Source organism: Homalodisca vitripennis, chromosome 1 (assembly GCF_021130785.1).
Source record: "Homalodisca vitripennis isolate AUS2020 chromosome 1, UT_GWSS_2.1, whole genome shotgun sequence".
NCBI lineage: Eukaryota > Metazoa > Arthropoda > Insecta > Hemiptera > Cicadellidae > Homalodisca > Homalodisca vitripennis.
Window position 1 is genome coordinate 133,437,078 of NC_060207.1, and position 21,758 is coordinate 133,458,835.

Consider the following 21,758-nt stretch of genomic DNA (forward strand, 5'->3'; position numbering starts at 1 on the left):
TGTATATGTTTAGGATGAAATATATGGAATGGAAATATAAATTTACATTTAATTGTTACTGAAAAGAAGATAATTAAATATAAAGAATGGGCTACAATTAATTTTGCAGAATAAAGAATTCGCTTTTATTTTGTATTAGGTTTTTAGATGATGTCACTTCGATTTAGCGGTTTTCATAAATTTTCCAATTATTTTATTAACACTTTTTAACAATTTTTCTTTTTAAAAGATTAAAGATATATAGATTTAGATTTATTGATTCCAAGCAGATTTTGTATATATACCAAGAGGTTTCATATTGATTTCAATCAAATTTTACATTGATTCCAAGCAGATTTGGTATTGATTCCAAACAGATTTTAAAACTTTTAACAATAATATTTTAATAAAACTGCTTAGAATGATTTAGATTTAGGCCAAAAAGATATTTATTTGTTACATATGTAGACACAATTGTGGTACTTTAGATAGAGATTTGCGGATTATTTCAAAAGAATTTAAATGCATTGTTTCACGGTGCTTTAGACAGGATTTACATTGGTTTACTGTAGCAATATAAATATATATATATATATATAATATATATATATATATATATATATATATATATTGCTATTGCTATTTATACAATTTAATGTATATATATATACCTCAAAGTAAATAACACTCAATTTTAATCATAAAATTAATCAGAAAACAAGTACATTTTGACTAGGAAGGGAACTCATGCTATCGAGGAGGAGAGAAGTACTGATGTTACGTAGTTGGTATTACGTAGTAAGCATAACTTAGTCAGTAATAGACGGTAGTGCTTCTATGGGAGGGACACCGATTTCACACTGGAATAATGGCCATAGTTACTACACCTGCCGTATGCATTCGTATATATATTTATAGTATTAGGTAGTTGCGTTGTAATTATTGTAAACCGCATTTTACAATAATTTCTTTCCGAAAACCCCTCAGAAGGCTAAGACGTCTCGTGTTTTGCTTTATTTTATGTATATTCTGTGAAAATGTTCATATTATTAATTTTAGTTTTTTAAATGTTGATGACCAAATATTTTTTTTTATATTCTGGAAAGGATGAATACAAAGCAAAAATCTATTTAGCTGATAGTATTCGCTTTGATTGGCCATAAAGATTCATGGAAGTTTCAGGAAACCATGTTTGTACTGGGTGCTTGTGTGTGTGTGTGTGTGTGTGTGTGTGTGTGTGTTACAACAACAATAAAAATTCTTGTTGTAAATATTATTTTATAGTTTTTAAAGTTATTTTATACCTCTATATAACTGCCTGTAGCCCGTTTTTCGAATGTAAATGTTCTGTTTAGTGACTTTGTCAAAATATATGAACGTCTGTATGAGACACTTCAATTAAACTGACAGAAAAAAAAAACAATAACATTTTAAGTCTATATTCCTTTCCATATGTTATAAAATCTATTTTAGCACAAATATATTACGACGTACGAGATTATGTGCAGCACTCGAATGCTACACAATAGTGGAAAAGTTTGATTTAATAATAAAAAACACAATAGTCGATTTTAAAGATATAATATTCATTCAAATTTATATTCACAACTGAAAGAATAACTATTCTATTAAATATTACAAAAAATGTGATTTCAAATTTCCATTTCCTCGTTGTTAAGTATTTTGTAGATTACAGATTTAGCGTGGAAGAATCACTTATCCGAAAGAGCTGTTACACCTGGCAAATTCTTACCTGCAATAAAATAAGTAATAATTAAAAATATTACATAATGGTTTAACATAAACATCTTGATAGGAATTTTATTAGTTAAATCTACAGGTTGCATACGGCTAAAAGTATACCAAATAGTTTGTACGAGATGTTCCTGTCACACACAAGGTGCCAAATAAAATACAATTTCTGAGTGATGATCACACACTTGATACCAGACAAACTTCTAAACCAACCCGCCAGTAGTTACCTCTCTCTTGGGAATTATCATACACTTTGTAGCAGATTCTCTCAAATAAACCTGCGTACTAAAGTTGAAATCACACACTAGATACAAAAAAAACTCGTATCGTCAGATAATTAGTAATATTTATTTTCATATCCGTTTTTATCACACACTCTATAACAGACTATTAATCCAACAAACTTTGGAGAGTATAAGGCTCCCATCTTACACTTGGCATCGGAGTACTCAAAACTATAAACCTCCATCAGATGTTCTTCGAATATTTTCCTCCTCCATGGACACATTTCAGCCCTAGACAATAGAGATGCTCAACAAACCAACGCCAGAGAACACACTTTTTATCACTGCTTCAAGGTTAGTTTGCTCAGAGCATTATTGCAAAGACTCATTTGGCGTTGTTGAAAGCAATAATGATGCTTAGTTATAAAGTAATTGGTGTAATTGCCAGTGATCGAGGTGTATTTTATATCCACATGGCTATCATTGTCTGCCAGGGAACTTACCCTCTAGCAGTTCCAGGGCGGCGCCTCCTCCTGTAGATACATGACTGACCAGCGGCTCGGTGTTTAACTTGGCAGCGCACGTGGCCGTGTCACCTCCCCCGATGATGGTAACGGCTCCTCGTGCGGTAGCCTCCACCACGGCGGCCATCATGCATTTCGTGCCGTTAGCGAACTTCTCATATTCGAATACTCCTGGGGGTCTGTTACCATTGTAAAGTTATTAACCATGGATTAATGCTTACGTTAGTTTGAAAGCAAAATGAATATTAGCTAAGGCAATAATTAGAGAGTTTTCATGAGTCATGACATTTACTTTATTTGCGATATCTGTTTAGTCCCTGATATTTAACGCTTCTCGTCTATTCCTCACACGAATACCCCGAGTCGTAACATTATGCAAATAAGGTATCACGGGGTTCGTTTGTAAGTTACTTAGAATTTACTATTATTAAACTTAATTGGCATTGTGTATGCATAACTTAGTTCTCCATCTTACCATTATTGTGGAACAGTGGGATTACGAGCACACTTAAATTTGAAAACTATAAATAAATGTCATTTTCTAACCAAATCCCATCACCCTTAATTAAACATAGTTTGTACTAAATTTATTGTAACTCTGTGCAATAGATTACCAAACTATGTTATTTAATTAAAATCACAACAATTATTGTTACTTGCGCTTTCACCAAACATCTTCAGAATATCATATTGAATAAATTTTAAAGTAATATTTTTTTTCTTCAATGATTTCTAATGATGAAAAGTTGTTTATTTAATGATTTACAAGGCTGATCGATAAATGTGGGGTATTTTTACGGTCAACAGCTATTATAAGAACAACTGTCACAAAGACACTCCCCCCCCTTTATAAGAGATTTTTAAAGATATGGTTTCTTGGACATGAGAAAATTCAGTACACTATGAATATTAAAGAAAGGAAAATATTTACAATTATGTATGTATGATTTTCACTACAAATCGGAGCAGTAATAACATAGAAGATATTAATACGTCCCCCTTGTTTGGATTTAATGCGTCCGTTATTTAAATAACTCTTGCTTACCCATTCCAGACGATAAGTTTTGCCTTCTTGATTGGCTGCACGAACACGTCTACCGTGCCACTGCCGATGTCAACCCCCATCATGCCGTCCGGTATTCCCGCTTCCACAGTGCTCTCTCCGACCGCAGCGTCATCAGCTATCTTGCTCGCCGTCACAAAGTCCACTGGCAAGTACAAGTTAACTTTGTTCTTGTTGGCTTTGTTCACTAGGTCCTTCACTATCTTTGCACCTTCGGGGTCGAACAGAGAGTTCCCAATCTTTAAATAAAAACATCATTGAGTAGCTTAGTAGATAAATAAATATATTTGTAACAAATTAATTAAAGCTAGAGCATTAAATTTAATAGCAATTTGAAACTATAATTTTGGGCTCACAATTTGTTTTTCGTTAAAATGTAGCCACGCTAATTTAGTTAATACGTCAATGTCTCTTAAGACTAATACATTTTTAACAACAGCTTTATATAACTTATTTTAAACTTAAACTTTTATACTTTTAAAGTTATAAAGAAATAAACCAAGTTGGAAAATCTTTCGCATGTCCAAATTCCATTTCCATAATTAGGAAAACTTGTACAAGGGAGCGCCACCAGTTTACTTGACAAAGCGTTCTTCTTAGTTATACGCACCCTTCATTCAATTTCATGCTGTTCATGAATATTTAAGTAATATCAGGAAAGGTCTAAACTTAGTTTTAATTTCCTTGGCCCGGTAACTTATTGGGGTATTTAGGGTTATTATTAATTTGTAGTTAGGAAACAGTAATTAAATTCATAACCCATCAATAATGATGACGTCTACACTACAATATATATTCCGACGTAACCTCAGAGCCTGCAGTATAGTCACTTTTCAATTGTAATAATATTTTTTAATCTTCAAAGAATTGAATAATAATCTTCAATTATTGAAACACAAAAAACATAAAATATTATTTTGATTCTTTCACCAGGAGAGGGAAGCAACTTAATTTGTAATTAAATAAAAATAGTTAGAGATAAAATTGTAAGGTTTTATAGTGTAGAAAAGAAAGAAAACTGGAGTGAATTAAATTAGTTTTATTTGTAAGAAAATAATGTCATGATCTAAGCGTGTTTGTTATTTTCTTCAATTAGATTTCATTTATAAATGAAGTTATATATAAGTCACTATAAGTCATATATAAGCACTTAAGTCATATATAATTACTCATAAATATGTAACTCTCTGAAGGTATAAAACATACACATGCTGTAAATATTCACAATTTTATCTTTTGTAGTTCTTATTAGTGCCTGTTTAAAGATTGCCTACAGCTCTTATTCTAAACGCTAATAATATCTCTTGAAGTAATAAAATCCTGTTTCAACCCGTTCTCTCTTTTAATAAGTTATCTTTAAGTGGCTTTGTTATCTTAACGAAAAGCCGATGGCATCATCATGATTTGCAGGATCATATGGATCATATAGTAAAATTATGCTCAAAACTAAACACTGGTTCTATCTACGCCCTCTGGGTGTATGAATAGGAGTTAGCATTTAGGCAATATAGTATGTGATGCCCTGCTCATACCCGAGAAAGTTCTATGTTTTTTGGGGACAACAGGAGAGATTTATAAGTATAATAATTAGTCTACTCTATTCATAATAGTTTTAAGAATCAATAAGCAATATAAATGAAATACCACTGAAGCATCTTACCTTCATATTCTTCATCTCTTTGAGAAATGTAAAAGCCATTCCACCGCCAATAATCATGTCCGTTACTTTATCTAAGAGGTTTTCAATTAGGAGTATTTTGTCCGCAACTTTGGCACCTCCTAATATCGCCAAAAACGGTCTGTCAAAAAAATCATGTTGTGAGCGAAACACATTAATGCATTAAAGGAACGGGAAATCATCGATAATTATTTAAGCTGTGGTTTAGTAGTCTAATTCTACTTGAAATCTTGGAGAGAATTCAGACGAAGAGGCGAGGTCTGACTATTATATTTTTACTTTATCAATAAGCCTGCATGTTGTCCTCACGCTCGAGTTGATCGGATAGCGAAATATACAGAGTGTTTAGAAAAGAGGGACACAAACTTTTGTGGCACTCATAGTTTTAAACAAAAACATATACTATACTATAGGTTAAAAAATTTGTTGTATAGCCACTAGTCCCCATTTTGTAATTTTTACAAAAACATATTTTCTCTAGAACTAATAAAGCAACAGATAACAAACCTTGCACCTAGTTTGAGATTTGAGAATAAAAAAATTTAGAAAAAATTAGAATTGCAATAAAAATTATAAAATACTTGGTAGCCTATCTTGTAAAGTTCTATAACCATACTATTTGTTACTATTTAACTTTAAAGCTTTTGTTAAAGTTTTACCGTCCCCATTTCATAATATTAAAGCAAATTACACAGCTATTTTTTTGACGTTTCTATTTTCTTATTACAACGTATGTAAAAAGTTAAGCACCTGTAACTTGACTAATATTTATTAGAACGTGGTGGCTAGCGGCCTAGTGGCACATTTTTACCTATGTTTGTAAGAAACGTTTAGTTTCAAATAATGAGCACAAATAATCATCTACAAAAGTTTGTTACACCTTTTCTGAACACCCTAATAATGAATTATGCTGAATACACTAGTCTGGTTGTCGGCACAAACTCTCCTTCTACTCTCGAGTTTCACACTTCTCAAGTTTTAGAAATATAAGTAAATGAAATGATTTTGAAATTAATAACTGTTATCTAAACCTTGAGAAACCACAAAATTAAACTTAAGCCTGTAAGGATTGGTTTAACTTTGTTGCCATGCTTAATGCTAAAATTACGTATGCTTCTTGGCAAGTAAATTCTGTAAATTCAATTGTTTATTTTCCTTTTTTATATACGAGTATTGATGTTGAATTTAGTTGTAGTAAATGGTTTTACACACATAAGTTTCAAGTGTTGGTTGACTGATCTCTAGTTTTCTTAAACCTTTTGTAATTTATATATATATATATATATAATATATATATATAAAATTACAAAATATATATTATATATAAATATATTATTACAATATATATATATATATATATATATATATATATATATATATATATATATATAAAATGAAGTATTTAAATTAGTTTACTACTGTTACTTCAACCAGGTATTGACTTTAATTACTAATGATTTGGCACTTAGCAACAAGTATTTTAGTTTAAGGAGGATTTAACCTGACCCCCAGAGTTCAAAACCACCACACGCTCAAAATGATGATATGAATTGGTACAACAAATACCTTGTAAATAAGTTCGTTGACCAGCATAGTACGTATTTTCCATTTAATATACAAGAGAATATATTATTAAATAACAGAAAGTATTTTTGAATGCTTAGAGCATTAACTGAATATTTTGTATTTAAAAATGTTTTCTTTTCATCTCGAACAGTGTTATACAAATAGTACATGTAAATCCTATGAGAATAAATTAATATTTCAGCTATCCCAAAGGCTACTTACTTCTTTTGACATATCTAAAAAGGCAATTTATATTTACAATGTCACATTTACTAGAACAATTAGGTAGAACCAGTTCATGAAAATAATTTTGTTTCTTAATCCTGATTCATAACCTTTAAAAACAGATAGTGTTTTAAGATAGTTTTGTTTTATTTAACAGCATACCCTTATGTCATAAGTAATACAAAAGTTTAATTTTCTGTTTAATTACAAAGAACGATTGATATAATTAATGATGAAAACTTAACCACTATATAAACTACATTTTTAGTACCATATTATTATTTTTAACAAATTGCAATGTTTCAGAAACCTTTACAATTTAAAAGATTGAGAATAGTCATTCTTGTTTATCAATCGGACCTCAACCAACACGACACGAGGATTAAATCTGTCAATCAACCGATACTGATAAGTCAATGCGTAGATGGTTGCGAGCTCACGTTAAAAAAACTGTAGTTACCTTAGTTTTAGTGGTCCCACGTCATGGTTAGCTACTAATTTTTAGATAAATTTAACTAGACATTATTCACAATGAAGAGACAAATATTGGCGTTTTAAAGTAAGAAATAAAACAGTTGTTGGAACACAAGTTTAATTGTATTTTTTTTTAAATCAACGGCCCCTGCAACTTTTTAAGTACTAATTGATATTAGGTTGTAACAATACATACACAGATGTTGGACATGTGATGTTCAGACTATAACAGATTAAAATTGGCAAATTATTAGCGATCTGTAAAACTCACTTTTCTGGATTTTCAAGAGCCTTGGAGAAGTAATTCAATTCCTTCTTAAGAAGGAAGCCAGCAGTCCTCTGATCGAACCCTTCGCCCAACATTGAGCTATGTGCGCGGTGCGCCGTCCCAAAGGCGTCATTTACATACACGTCACCGAGCTTCCGTAAAGACTCTCTGAACTTCTTGACGTTCTCTGGGGAAGCCTTCACCTTTAACACGGGTTGCAGAAAGTTAATAGCATTAAATCCTGAAAACGGCCATACATAATTCAAGATTTATGGTAGTGTTTACGTGTATTGCCCAAGCGTACCTTTTCACCCTTCTCGTTCACACCCTTTCCTTCTTCTTCTATGTGAAATCTCAGATTCTCCAACAGAATAACTGAACCAGGTTTTGGATCAGCGCAGTAGGCTTCAACCTCTGAACCGACACAGTCGGACATAAAGTGCACGTACCTGAAACATATTTCTTATCTTGATGCAAGTAAAAATGAAATCAATAATTTAAAAGTGTTTTTCAAATGAATAATGTTTCCCTGTGAACAGCTTTTAAAACATTAACAGCGCTATAATTTTTGCTGTCCTTGCAATGTGAGAATAAGTGGTGTTCGAAAGAAATACACATAAACTTTGGCGATTCGAGTAGGACAAATGCCAATTTGACCAGCGAGAGACCTTTTAATTTATTACCAAGAAAGTCGTTTTCCACGCAATTTAAATTAAAGCTTTCCTTATTAGTTGTATGTATAAGTTGAGAAAGTATAGGAATATTAAAACGTCTCATTATTTTATCTCAGTCTATTGTGCGTTAAATTTGACATGACTTTTTATAGAAACCCAATTGTATTTTTTAACTATAATGTATTGAGTAAAAAGCCTATATATTTCGATTTTTTCAAAATTAAAAAACACTTATGAAAAAGTGAAACAAATATTCATTTAAAATAATACATTTTTCAAAACTTGACTTAAATTAAAAGAATAAATGGTATAAGAAATAGCATCCAACGTACAAATATAAAGTTAAGTAACGGTTTGGTAACGGTAAATGTGTTCAAATACATCATTTTCCCAAAGACTCGCCAAATATTATTATACGACCACTTTCTCGGTCCACAATTTCTCATGAGATTTTCGCCATAAGTAAAATAAGTATTTGGTAACATTAAATATGCTTATTACACCATCGGATCAAAAAAAGTTTTAAGAAAACTAATAAATTGATATGATAAAAATATACGATACATAATTTTATATAAGTCCTTATCAAATTGTATGTTTGACGTATTTGTAAACATAAAAAACAACGATATTTCATTGAGCCTTATATTTGAAGTTACTTCCACCAAACCACAGATACTTTAAATTAGTTTAAGCTGAGTTTGGTAGGGGGGAATAGCGAACCGAATATTTGGAAATCAGAGCAGTAGTTGGTTAGACTGCTATATTTGGTTATTCCGCCAAAACCGCCTTTATTTCACATATGACACATTTAGATTTACAGAGAAACCTGAAGGAATTAAATTCGAATGGATTCCTACCCTATAAAAACAACAGTGAATTGCTAATAGTTGTTAATATCTTTTTATTAATAAATCATGTGAGATTTTCAGTTCCATTTTAAATGTATAATTAATTGTATCACGAGCCCATATGAGAAAATAAAAATAAAAATATGCACTCAAACGTAATTTATTTACAAACATTGTTCGTAACTTTTCTATTATTTTACTAAAGAAAAACTCACAATTATCCAATAATTTGTGTATTTTATCACGAGGCCTTTCGACATCGAAGATGCCATCATCAGGTGTGAATAAACAATTGAAAATAAACATTAAAAAAACATTTAAAGAACACGAAAGATATTATAAATATGGGCAAACTGAAAAATCAGCTATTGCCAAACATGCATTTGAAACAAACCACACCTTTAAAAACTTTACATTATTAAAACAAGTCCATAAACAAGAAGAACTCGAAGCATATGAAACATTATACATAACAAAACATAAAGAAAAAATATTAAACAATGATTTTGGACCGATTCAAAATTCACCATTCCTTTAAAATATAACTAAATTCTTTTTTGACCAAAGATTTTATATATATATATATATATATATATATATATATATATATATATATACATATACTAATATTTACTTTATTTTATTTTACTTTTAACCATATAAATTTTGTATTAAGTTTGACTCAGCTGATATTTATTTTCAATTGTTTATTCACACCTGATGATGGCATCTTCGATGTCGAAAGGCCTCGTGATAAAATACACAAATTATTTGATAATTGTGACTTTTTCTTTAGTAAAATAATAGAAAATTTATATTCCAATAAGGAGAGCTCCTCCTCCTTCATTGTTCGTAACGTTTATAATTTTGTGTTTTTAAACAATAAATTGAAAAAGGTTCAACGTGTTATTGAATTTGTATAATATAAGATAAATATTAAACGTTTGGATTTGAATTAAATATATCTCATAACTGGGAGTAAAATGCTAATTCAGAGTCTTCACTAATGGCTTTACGCAATCTCATTGTATCTTGAGAGTACCGGACAATTAATCGCATATTACTCTTATATAATAAAACTCTTAAATTACAAAGGAATATATTTAATTATAATCAATATTGCGGTAAATTTACAGGAAATAAAACCCTGCTTAACAATCATTGATCGCAACATCTCAAACAAGAAAAATAAACAAAGATAAAATAGTTCTGTATGTTCGTAATATTTTATGTGAATTATTAAAAACTAATAACATCAACTTACAAATTTACTATAAAAAGTATCATAAACCCTAATAGTATTGTAAAAAAATTGTAAAAGAAACGTAAGACTTTGCATTGAAAATTACATCGCAACCAGCCGCCCCAACAAAGTCCAACTACAGGGGAAGCTGTTGATTGAGTTAAAAAAAAGAATAAATGCCAACCCATCCAGTTACAAAAAAAATAGGTGAATACTCAGAATAATATTATGCTTAGCTTTCCAAAAAGATAAAAACGAAGTATACGAGTGTAATGATGGATAAATAAAGAACAAAATATATCCATAATAAAATAAAACTGTGAAATTTAATAAATATTGAAGTTTTCTAATGAAAGTGATTTATTTTAGTAGTAGTAATCGAGTGTAGTATTAATGATAAAAAACACTCAATTACCAATTCCTGGGGAGGGGAAGACACTGGCCCGGCGGCCTTTAAGTCACGGGTATCAAATTCGCATTAATTATATATAACCATTAAGAGCAACGACACATTGCCTCCTGAACTAAGACAGACTCCATGTCACAACACTATCATCCGCTACTGAGTTATATAGCGTAATAGATGCCATGATGTGGGAGGAGGCGTGTGCTACAGACCTAACAACAGCCCAGAAACAACGCCCTGCTAGCTCTGCCACCACGTGTCGGCACGGGGACCAGCGTCTCCGTATCATCGATGCCCCAATCGTCACACATCTCAAGAAACACAGATGAGCCACTGTCCGCCTCAATTCTAAATAAATTTAGCAGAAAACTATATCTTAGAGGCGAAATGTGGTTCATGCAATTTCTAAACTTGATATATAAAGCTCTTCAAAATCGTTTTTGCACTTTCTCTATGAGTATACAGAAATATACTGAATATACTGTATAATGGAACCAAAAAACACTAGCAAACTCAAGTTTCGCTCAAATTAAGGCTTTGAACAACCTGACAAACGTGTTAGGATCGTTAAATAGTCTGTTTGTAAGCGTGATAAAGCCTAACGTCTTGTAAGCACTGTTGGAAATGGTCCTTACATGGTTTTTAAATTGCAATTCACTTATCTTCAATACGCCCGTATTATGAAACTTATCCACTCAAAGAAGATTAACTTTGTCAAAAGCCTTATAGAAATCCGTATAAATTGTGTCAACTTGAATGTTTTTGTCCAGCCAATGTAAAGTGGAGTTTATAAAATGCACTAAGTTTTTTACTATTGAACGAGTTGGTATAAACCCCATATTGCTTACGACTTTTGTAAAACTTCTTAGGAGATAAAACACCTTAGCCGTTGTTGATAGAACCGATACTGGCGTATAGTTCAAAATATCTAATGGATTTCCTTTCCTTAATAATGGCGTGATTTTTGTTATTTTCTAAATCTCCGGAAATTTACTTTATAAAATACACAAATTAAACATATCGCAAAGTGGTTTTGAAATTATGTCCTTGAAATAACATCCTTTAAACATATAAACTTGTATGAGATCGGGTCCAAATGAACGTCAAGAAAGAAGCCTCCAAACTGCAGCGATAACCTGCTTCACAGTAACATGGTTGATATCCAGATGCTGAACACCCAATATCAGCTGAACGCAGACCCAGCCACCATCATATCGAGGCTCTCCTGTTCGTCACCGAACCAAAATACAGCGCAAACGCCGACTCTACACGCAAGCCATTAGAAACTTTTTCAGCCGCCCAAGAAGGTCCATTTATCGAGTTCTATTTGCTGTGTTTTCCTTGACCCCTAAAAAGAGCCAGAATTTCCGCGAATCATATTTTAAAGATCTTCAGTTCTCGACAGATAATTAGCGTACGCTACCTTGATTCAGGTCATTACAGTTGCTCAAAGTCGCCGATATTTTTGTAAGATCTGTAATTGCCTAAAGCAAAATATTCTAATCTTGCCTTTTATTTTATTTGATTAATAATTTGAACACACCAACATAGATATTTAGACGATCCACTTGCACGTATCTTGGCATATTCATCGAAACACAAATAAAAAAGCGAATAAAAAGTTGTGACAGCATGATAAACGTTATTACAAAGCAGTACAATATTCCAGTTCCAATACAACCACCCAGTTGTGTCGTGACTCAAGTGTTTTCTAACCATTCCTAACTAATTTTCGTTCGTTTGAAGAATTAGTGGTAGTATTTATGAGCGGGTTGGTTAAAAGCACGTAAAAATATGCAAAATTCTGAGAGGAAATAAAGATTTTCTTCTTTTTTCTCTGCTCAAGTCCCGGCAAAATATCACATGATTTATCTTTGTTATGAAACGAAACATAAAAAAATTCTAACTGAACATTCAAGTTAAAGGTTAGTAGTTAAAAAAGTAAATATTGATGACTTATGTGTAGCTGCTACAGAGTTTCTTAGAAAACGGAACCAAACCAAATATTAACAGACCATAACTTTAAGTTTTATTGCAATTTAAAGAATAGAGGTTATAATAAAGTTTAATAATCAATATAAAGTTAATAATCTGTTAAGTTTACCGTTCAAAATGATCACAACATACTTTGCCATCCGATGGTTCATGAGCATACAGGATTATATATATGTGTTGGTGCAGTGTACAGTATATCCCGTACATGGCTCAGTACGTACAAATTATAGTTGATCACGCAAATAATAATAATAATTTGTACTGTAACAGAACTAAATGTTCAAAACGAACTATGTACTCGCAATGCAATGTGTTATTGCTGACTAACAACATCAAACCAGCGATAGGCAGGTAGATATGCTGACGTGTCATCGGTACAATGCCGTCCCAATTATCGTTCAGGAACACTGCTGCTGACACAATGTAACAGGTCAATCGATGAATCGTTATACTCATACAGCCGTTCCCGAGATTCTCCCTCTCTCTAGAATTCATTTCGAATATTCAAGACTTTTAAGTCAAAAATAAAATAATTTTACTATTACTACAGTACCTCCTGCAAGAAATAACCATGTACCAGTCATTTTTTTGCAGATAAAGATATTGTAAGCACGCATTGATCAGTCAGAAACAAGCCAGATTAACTGTACAGATTTGTATTTCTAAAGATTTGTGTTTCATAATAGTATAATTTTCTTGTTCCAAAATACTAAAGCCAATCAATGAAAAAGAAATGAGATATTATATAGACGTCTAAATCTGCATTACAAAATTCTCGTATGAAAGACTAATTGGAACTAGTGGTTGGAACGCCTTTCTCCTTCGTATAACAGCTGACTTGTAAACTATCTCTTTGAAACAGCGTAGTTATTCTAAACATTCCTGAAATATTTGTGATCAAAGAATATTCCCACCTCTGAACAGATTACAAAATCTATGTGATTGACAATGACAATGTGTGATTGCAGAGTAAAAATGGCCTTCTTAATGAGTTTAGCCTAATGTATTATCATGAATGAAATTGGGACTTTGAATGAAAGTCGGATTTAACTTCATTTGGTTCTAGCTTTAAAGGTTACCCGAAAATAGAACTTATGTCATAGTGTAACAATGTAGTGTGTGTATGTAATAATTTGAAAGATTCCAAACGGCTACAAAATCTCATGGTTTAGTTCTGAGACGGAATAGATAAAACGTAAATGCCTTTAGGAAGGAGGCATAAATTAGACATACAAAACTTTTTGTAACAATCAACAATAACAAAATTAACGACTACAATTTCGTGTGACGGGTTGAGATTTATATTTTATTTATAGTTTTTTTTATTGGTATTGTGTTTAGTGGTTTAATGGGTTGTCTACTGTAAATAGCAATGGCAAACATAGTTTATACGAAGTAAAATACATTAACCTGTAAACACATTATATAGTCCATTATTGAGTTCCTATAGTAATCTTTATGTTGTAAAAGACGCTAGTGTGACGAAATCTGTAAATAAAAATGTGTTAGTGTTAAACTAGGCTGAACAGTATGATGTTTTAAAATTATTTGAGAGCAAGCACTTATAACTCAAGAACTATTTCTACACTTATAACTACATTACACATTTCAATCCTTGCCATCCAATATTCATAGATATTCTGTGAGACGTAGATAAGTGGGTATAACCTCGATTATTTGCGGATTTCCGTGATCAGCTGGAAAAGATTTATCAAAATTATTGTAATGAAATTATATATCGGATTTGAAGACTAATCTTTGAAGTTTTAGGCTTTTAATGTAGGTTAGACCTAAGTTATCATTAAGAGTCTGGGTACAGCTTAATATTTTACAAACCATAGCAGATAACATCTATAAACTTTGCACAGTGTCATATGGCTATGTAAACTATTTTTCCTTGCTATTACCATGACATGCCAACCATGGGGGGATGGCCCACAGAGGAAAACATGGAAATCTTAAATTAATCTGTTGTAATGATAGGACACATTACAAACTTTTATAAACACATCTAAGAAAACTTAATTAAAATATGAGATCGAAAAGGTTTCCAGTTTTAACCAACACAATGCTGCAAATTCAAAACTTTGTTTATATAATTAATTTAACATAGCACTGTTTTATACAAAGCCTTAGATTTGTGCAATTAAGTGTAAATAATAATTGAAATAAAAATATTCAATATATATTGAAAATGTAACGGTTAAGAGAAGGTAAACGTGGTTTTAATGAAACGCGCTTGACACAGAACAAAAGGTATGAATCTGATTCCAAGCTGTACCTGTAATTACATTGCATTAGCTGTGTCTTGAGGTACAATCCTACCAATACATCAACCATATTACCTCCCTCACTACGCTCTGGTAGGTCATTTACATTCATTCCAATTTGAGTGTGAGTGTGGTGTATAATTGGTGTTATATTATACAATGGTAAGCATATTGGTGCCATATTTCGTATTATAATGTTCATGTATCGTGTATGGAACTGAATTGAATATTCACACAGTTGAACATAAGGTTTTTTGTGTACAATTTGTTCAATACATCAAACAATAAATAAATGAACATTAAAAAGACTTTCTTTAAATAATTTAAAATAAATAAAGTTTTTTTAAATTGTTATTGGTTTACAAAACAAAATTATTGTTTTATTATATAAAAAAATGTTGGTTTTTAAATAGATTGAAGAAAGAAATTCAATAATAAAAACGTTTATATAACAGAAAACGTTAAGAAAACAGCAAGAAAAAAAACAATAAAATTAAGTAACCACTGGTGAATCATATTGGGATCTCTTCGTGGGCCTCCTGTTTACTAAAGACAGCTCTGTAGCCAAGTGATCCTTTTAAATATCTTTAAACGATTTAAAAATATTATAATTTCTAACGGACTGATGAAGAGAATTAAATAATTTTGGTAGAGAGTAAAAAGAGAATTTAAGTCTGAATTTGTTAATTATAAGGTTTTTTATGTATTTTATTGTAACATTTTGTTTTTGTAACTGGTACTATGGTGGCTATGTAATTTTGTGCATTTATAACTTGTACTATGGATACTTAGTAATTTAAACTATTGTGTCGTAACTGTCGTAACTAATTTTTTTACTGATATGACGGCTATGACTCGATTTAACTGTGGCGTAATCTCAATACGGAAAAATAGCACAAGCCTGGTAAAGCAAAATTTGCTTTCAGTAACAATACTTAATACAATTAATTGCCCAATTTAAGGTAATAGTGACAGTAACTAGTATAATCGTCAGCCAAGCCAAGGTATTTACGGGGTTGTCAATGACCATTCATGCTAATATTTCAAGATATCAATTACATTCCTAACATAACATATGCACAGTGGCTAAATTATAAGTGCTTTGCTATGATTAATGAAAGTAATATAAATTATTACTCAAAGTTTTCATAATTTCTTTTATGTGTCTATTCAATTTTAAGCTTCATTCTCTTCAACTACAGTAATTGTAATAATCCACAAAGACGTAATGTTTCATCAGTTTATGTTCTATAGCGAAAGCAATTAATGCAATCTAATTCTCCCCCTCCTTCTCTGCATAGGAAGGCTCTTTGGCATCTTTATTTGTCTGTCACAGTTTTATTTAAACTATTTATTTATGATGATTTCTAAGACGTGGTTGTTAAATGAATACATGATTATGTGTAAGTATACCAACTAGGCAGTTGAAAATACGTGATAGGAACAGTAAAAACAAAAAATCTCAGTTGCACGTTCAAATTCATCCATTCGATGCAAAAATACGCAAAATATAACGCAACTCTTTGGATATCTTTCTACATGGTATTCATATTTTTGTTTAAATAATAAAAGTCTACACACTAAGTCACCAAAAGATGATGTTATATATTGTAGTAGTTACGCTACATGCGTTAATAGGTTAATAATAACTCAGGGTTGTATAACTAGAAATGATGCTTTATATAAAAATCAAGTTTGTAGTTAGTTCGTTTCGTAACGTCACGTCGTGCAGACTGGCAGACAGATAAACGGACATATACAAATGAATTTTTTCTAGCCCATAGGTGGATAAAAGTTGTGTCAAAATGTAAATAAGATCGAGAGTTGGTATGTATGACCATGTTTTAGATACTTAGAGTTTGCTATATGAATGTATTTTTTACTCCATAATACGTGAAAGATGTGCCTGTTAACTAGTGACTACATAATATCCGTGGATGAAGTTGGCTATTAAGTGAAAGGTATAGGTTTAACGCACTTGATTTGTAGGTACTTAACGAAGTTTCCACACGTAGCCCCTTAGTCACTTATTTAAAATAATTTAAGATATTTTGGATCTCAAATATTTACTAGACATGTAATTCCTAGAAGTATTGTTAAAGTGTTCAAACAAGAAGTGTTGTTGTACAGGTATTTCTACCTCAACGTACATATATAGAAAATATACGGTTTGTACCAGAAAACAATAGTTGGAGTTGGATGCGATAATTGCTGGACATGTGAATAATTATTCTTCTGTAGTTGATGCGAGATTATATGTTAGACATTTGTCACAGGAACACTTTTTCATATTTAGAAGATACATAAGTATTCCCTAGATATACATTAAACATACAGGCTAATGTTTAACACATTGATGATAAATAAGCATCAAGAATTTTGAAACATTGTCAATGTAACATTACTAACAAAATTAAAATCTTGGAATATTCGATTTCACTTTTGAGGGCCATCTTTCTGTAAACGTATGCGTTTAGCTAAAATCTCTGATACCAGGCACATAACCCCAAAATCCAAAATGTTTGAACCTAAATGTTAAAATGGGAAAATAAATAAATGCAAGAATATGACAAAAGAAATTCCTGGAAGTTAATTTTTGGAAGTTATTGAGTATAAAACACATTCAGTTTTTTTCTTTCTATAGGTACTTAAAATGTTTTAAAACTGAACTTATTGTTACTTTTCCGTTTTATCAGTTTACGAAATATAGTTTAAAATTAAAATGTTAGCGACAAGTTTATGAAATGTACTACTTTTTCTTAGTCACGAATAATATAGGGTTAGCAAACGAACAAAATGCATATTTTCGATTTTACAAAAGCTACTCCACATTACCCCATTTGGGTCTGTGACGTTAGCGAGCCAAATAGCTTACATAGTATTACTAGTATACCTAGAGTGGTTTTAATAAATAAAATCTTTGTGCCCAAAAGTGTAAAATGAAAACTATTTGATTATTTTATTTTGTAGTTTTATTGATATTTCTCTCTGGTATTCTGTCATTATCATTTTAATTCAAAGAGATGTAAACAGCATCATACGAGATATTAATTGTTAACTTCGTATTCTATAATTCTAATTTCACAAAAAATGTTAAAGAATGTTCAGACTATGAAGAATAATATTAAATGAGTAGTTCACCAGCAAGCACCTCTAGTAAATATTTTATACGTATATTATTCCTATTAAATAGTACTCTAATACCTTTTTAACAAGTTTGAAAGTTCCTCGGCGACCGGGGCCAGAGTGTACTTGGGGTTTTTACGACCATCTGGCCGCCCTAGGTGAGAGCAGAGGACCAAGGACTTGGCGTCGTGGCTGAGGACGTACTGGATGGTCTCCAAACTCGCTGCTATCCGCTGGTTGTTAGTGATCTTACCATCCTTCATTGGGACGTTGAAATCTGTCCTGAAAATTCATTATTTTGTTGAAATCGAAATGAATTTTAAAACAACGACTTCCTGATAATTAAGTTTAGTACATAAAGTTCATTATTCGTGTTCCAATTGTTAAGAAGTCAATATTTGTTAGTGAAAAATCAAAGGAAAACATTAAATACAGTAAGGTTCTATAACCAAACTGAAGTTTGTAGTTGGAAAACCACTTTTTGATAGTTAAGATAGTAAAGAACGTTATAAAGGTTTTATTTTGGGTTTAAAGTACAAGTTGTTGGGAGCTACTATTTATTGTTCTAACGGACCCAAAATCAAGCCAATATAGTGTTTTGCTTTAAAACACAGCTTTATCGTATCTATATTAACAATTTCAAATATTATTGTGTAACAAATATGTAATTAATTGTATTGAATGTATTACTATTTTTTGATGCTTTTAACTAGACTTCGTAAACAACAAAGAGTTTTTTGAAGACTCTTGGAGCAATTGGAAAAAGTTATAAATATTAATAATTGTAAATAATACATAACATTTTCAATTTATTTATTTTTCGTGCGAGGCCTTTCGAAAGCGAAGGTTTCCTCATTAAGCGACTTCACAAAAGTTGAATTTATTAATATTTATGACAAAGAGTTTAATTCTACACGTGCTCATTCGTATCTAATAATTAATACTCAAAATAGTATGTCTTTTGAATAAAAATTCAATTACTTTGTTATTACTTTGAAAATATCTCGATTCATACTGCCGCGTCCACCGCCACCGATTCGATATGGACTATCCATGAGTGGACCAGACATAAGTGTTCTGTCTGGTTTTGTGAATGTAACGACTGTGTAATCTATCTACAGTTTAGTATATTTGGTTTTGACATTTTAAAATGAAAGCGCATTGAGTGTACAATTTGATTTAATATTAAGGTTGTTAGTAAAATGTCAGACTATATTTTCATTGTTCTAAAACTGTTTGGATTTCGTGTGACCTCCACCTCAAAAAAGCATAATGCAGTGTATATCATTTTGCATCACTAGTTTTTTATATGGTCGTTCTATGGTTAACCTCAATAACCAATCATAAAACTAGATTTAAAACTAAAACACTTATTTCTATCCATTGGTAAAATACATAGAAGTACCTTATCAGAACCCTTTTTCCTGCCAAATTTATCATATCAACACTAATCTTACGTTGCATCATGTTTTTTCACAGTTTATAAAATTTAAAATACTTTTAAAACGAAGATATATTACATTTGTTTACGTAATATACAAATAATATTAAAGGCGGCAGTCAATATTCAACAGTAATCAACAAACAGCTGTTAGATAAATCAGCTGTCATCTCTTTTAGAATATATATTTATATAACTTTGAGCTCATTTATCACAGTAACGCAGGTTTTGTGACTTGTCGAGAGCATCAAACTCTTGATTGAAAATAAATAGCAAACACAATAAGTGGATCGTGTTGAACGTTCTGCCCATTTGTATCTTCATTTTTTCTTCTGCATGTTTATACAGATTGATCTAGTATTCACAGAGTCAGGGGAAAGCAAACATAGATTTCAAATAATACGAAGAATTATGAAAAATCGGAATTTACACATAATAAATATACTGTTAAGATATCATATAATCCTTATCGAGAGCTGTAGTAAATTATTTGAATTTTATTATTAGTGTTCTTACTTTATCCTTTTCCCAAAATGGTATTAAAGGATATAGAGCAACTCAAAACTTCTAATGTTTCCAAAAACAAAATTTGTATCCTTGCTGGCGTGGAGAAGCTAGATGGTAACATCTCATTACATCAATTCTTAACTTTTTGTATCTTTGGCAGAACCTATACTGCAGGAGTAGTGCAAACGTATAGAATTAGGGGATTCTATTTTTAGATCCACGGTGGGACAAATTGCAGCTTTCCAGGTGGTAGGAAAATGTGTTATCATGAAACCTGAACAAAACACACGCGTAAGTGCAATGATGTCTAATTTATCTTTATTTATTAACACATAAATAACATCAATCAGAAGCTGAGTGGAAAAGACGTCGGACACTGATAGTGCTTAGATTCAATTCTTAAATTTTTTTACAATGGAAGAATTTTGAAAGAAATAGGACTTTTTCTGACCATTTGTTATTGCTCAGTGATACAAAAATATCAGTATAGAAGTTAGTTTTACAGTATCCATAGGTCGCACATTGGCTCTAAACTTAACAAAATTATGTAAAATTAGACAGATATCAACTACTTATTTACGTAAAAATATTTGATATTCTTCAAAGATTTCTTCTGAATTTTGTACTTTGTGCAACTCATTACTTGTAATGGAATAGAAACAATACGGTTAAATTTCAACCCAGAATTCACCATGAGGACTTACTACATCCAACCACGAAAGACAGCTATTTACAATATTTAAAACAAACAACAATAAGCATAAATTAAACTTTAAACAAAACAAACCTAAGTCAACAATTATTAGTCTTTGAAATAAGATATTCCAGTAAATGTTGCTATTGAGATCCGAGATAGTAATAGATTTATGAAGCTTCAGTCACAAATTTTAGGCACTTCAGGGTTGTGAAATTTGGAACTTGGTGAACTCAAACTGTGGAAACAGTTTCGTTTTAAAAAATGACACAATACGACATTTCCTACATTTTCCATCAATAGTGTAGATGAAATAAAACTATTAGACCAGTTAATCATTTCAGTATAGTTTGAAGCATTGAAGATAAATTTTGGTACTAAAAAGTTTCTTGCAGATGTCTTATCTGATGGTACACCTAATGAAAATATTAAATACGGTCCTTACTCCACTGTTATTTTAGTACTGAAAATAAATTAAATCACTCCGTTTGCTCACTTCGGAGCTTTCTTCAATAATTCTAAAACATATTTAGGATATTATTGGATAAAACGTTGAATGGACAAATAAAAAAATCGCTTGACTTTATTGACTTTATGATACTCCCATCAGGTACAGATATGTTAAAACAATTGTGCTCCTAACTTTGGTCTGTAACCTGGTTATAGCAGCTAAAGACACGCCACATCCATCAACGTTGTAGTCATTCACACCAGACTCAAATCTAGTTACGAATAAACCATTTTAAATTTTACTGGCATTGTCCGTACATGTTCTACTACTCATTACGATATTTC

At 31.2% G+C, this 21,758-nt stretch overlaps 1 protein-coding gene across 1 annotated transcript; it reads right to left on the reverse strand.

The window, feature by feature from the left end:
- Positions 1-1,544: 1,544 nt before the first annotated feature.
- Positions 1,545-19,884, reverse strand: LOC124371595 (phosphoglycerate kinase-like). The gene is made up of 8 exons (XM_046829945.1): positions 19,727-19,884; positions 18,400-18,603; positions 8,061-8,205; positions 7,760-7,959; positions 5,206-5,344; positions 3,528-3,784; positions 2,462-2,661; positions 1,545-1,732 (listed from the first exon to the last, which is right to left on the reverse strand). The coding sequence occupies exons 1-8, from the start codon at positions 19,786-19,788 to the stop codon at positions 1,692-1,694; spliced, it is 1,248 nt and encodes a 415-aa protein (XP_046685901.1). The 5' UTR covers positions 19,789-19,884; the 3' UTR covers positions 1,545-1,691.
- Between the last annotated feature and the right edge of the window lie 1,874 nt (positions 19,885-21,758).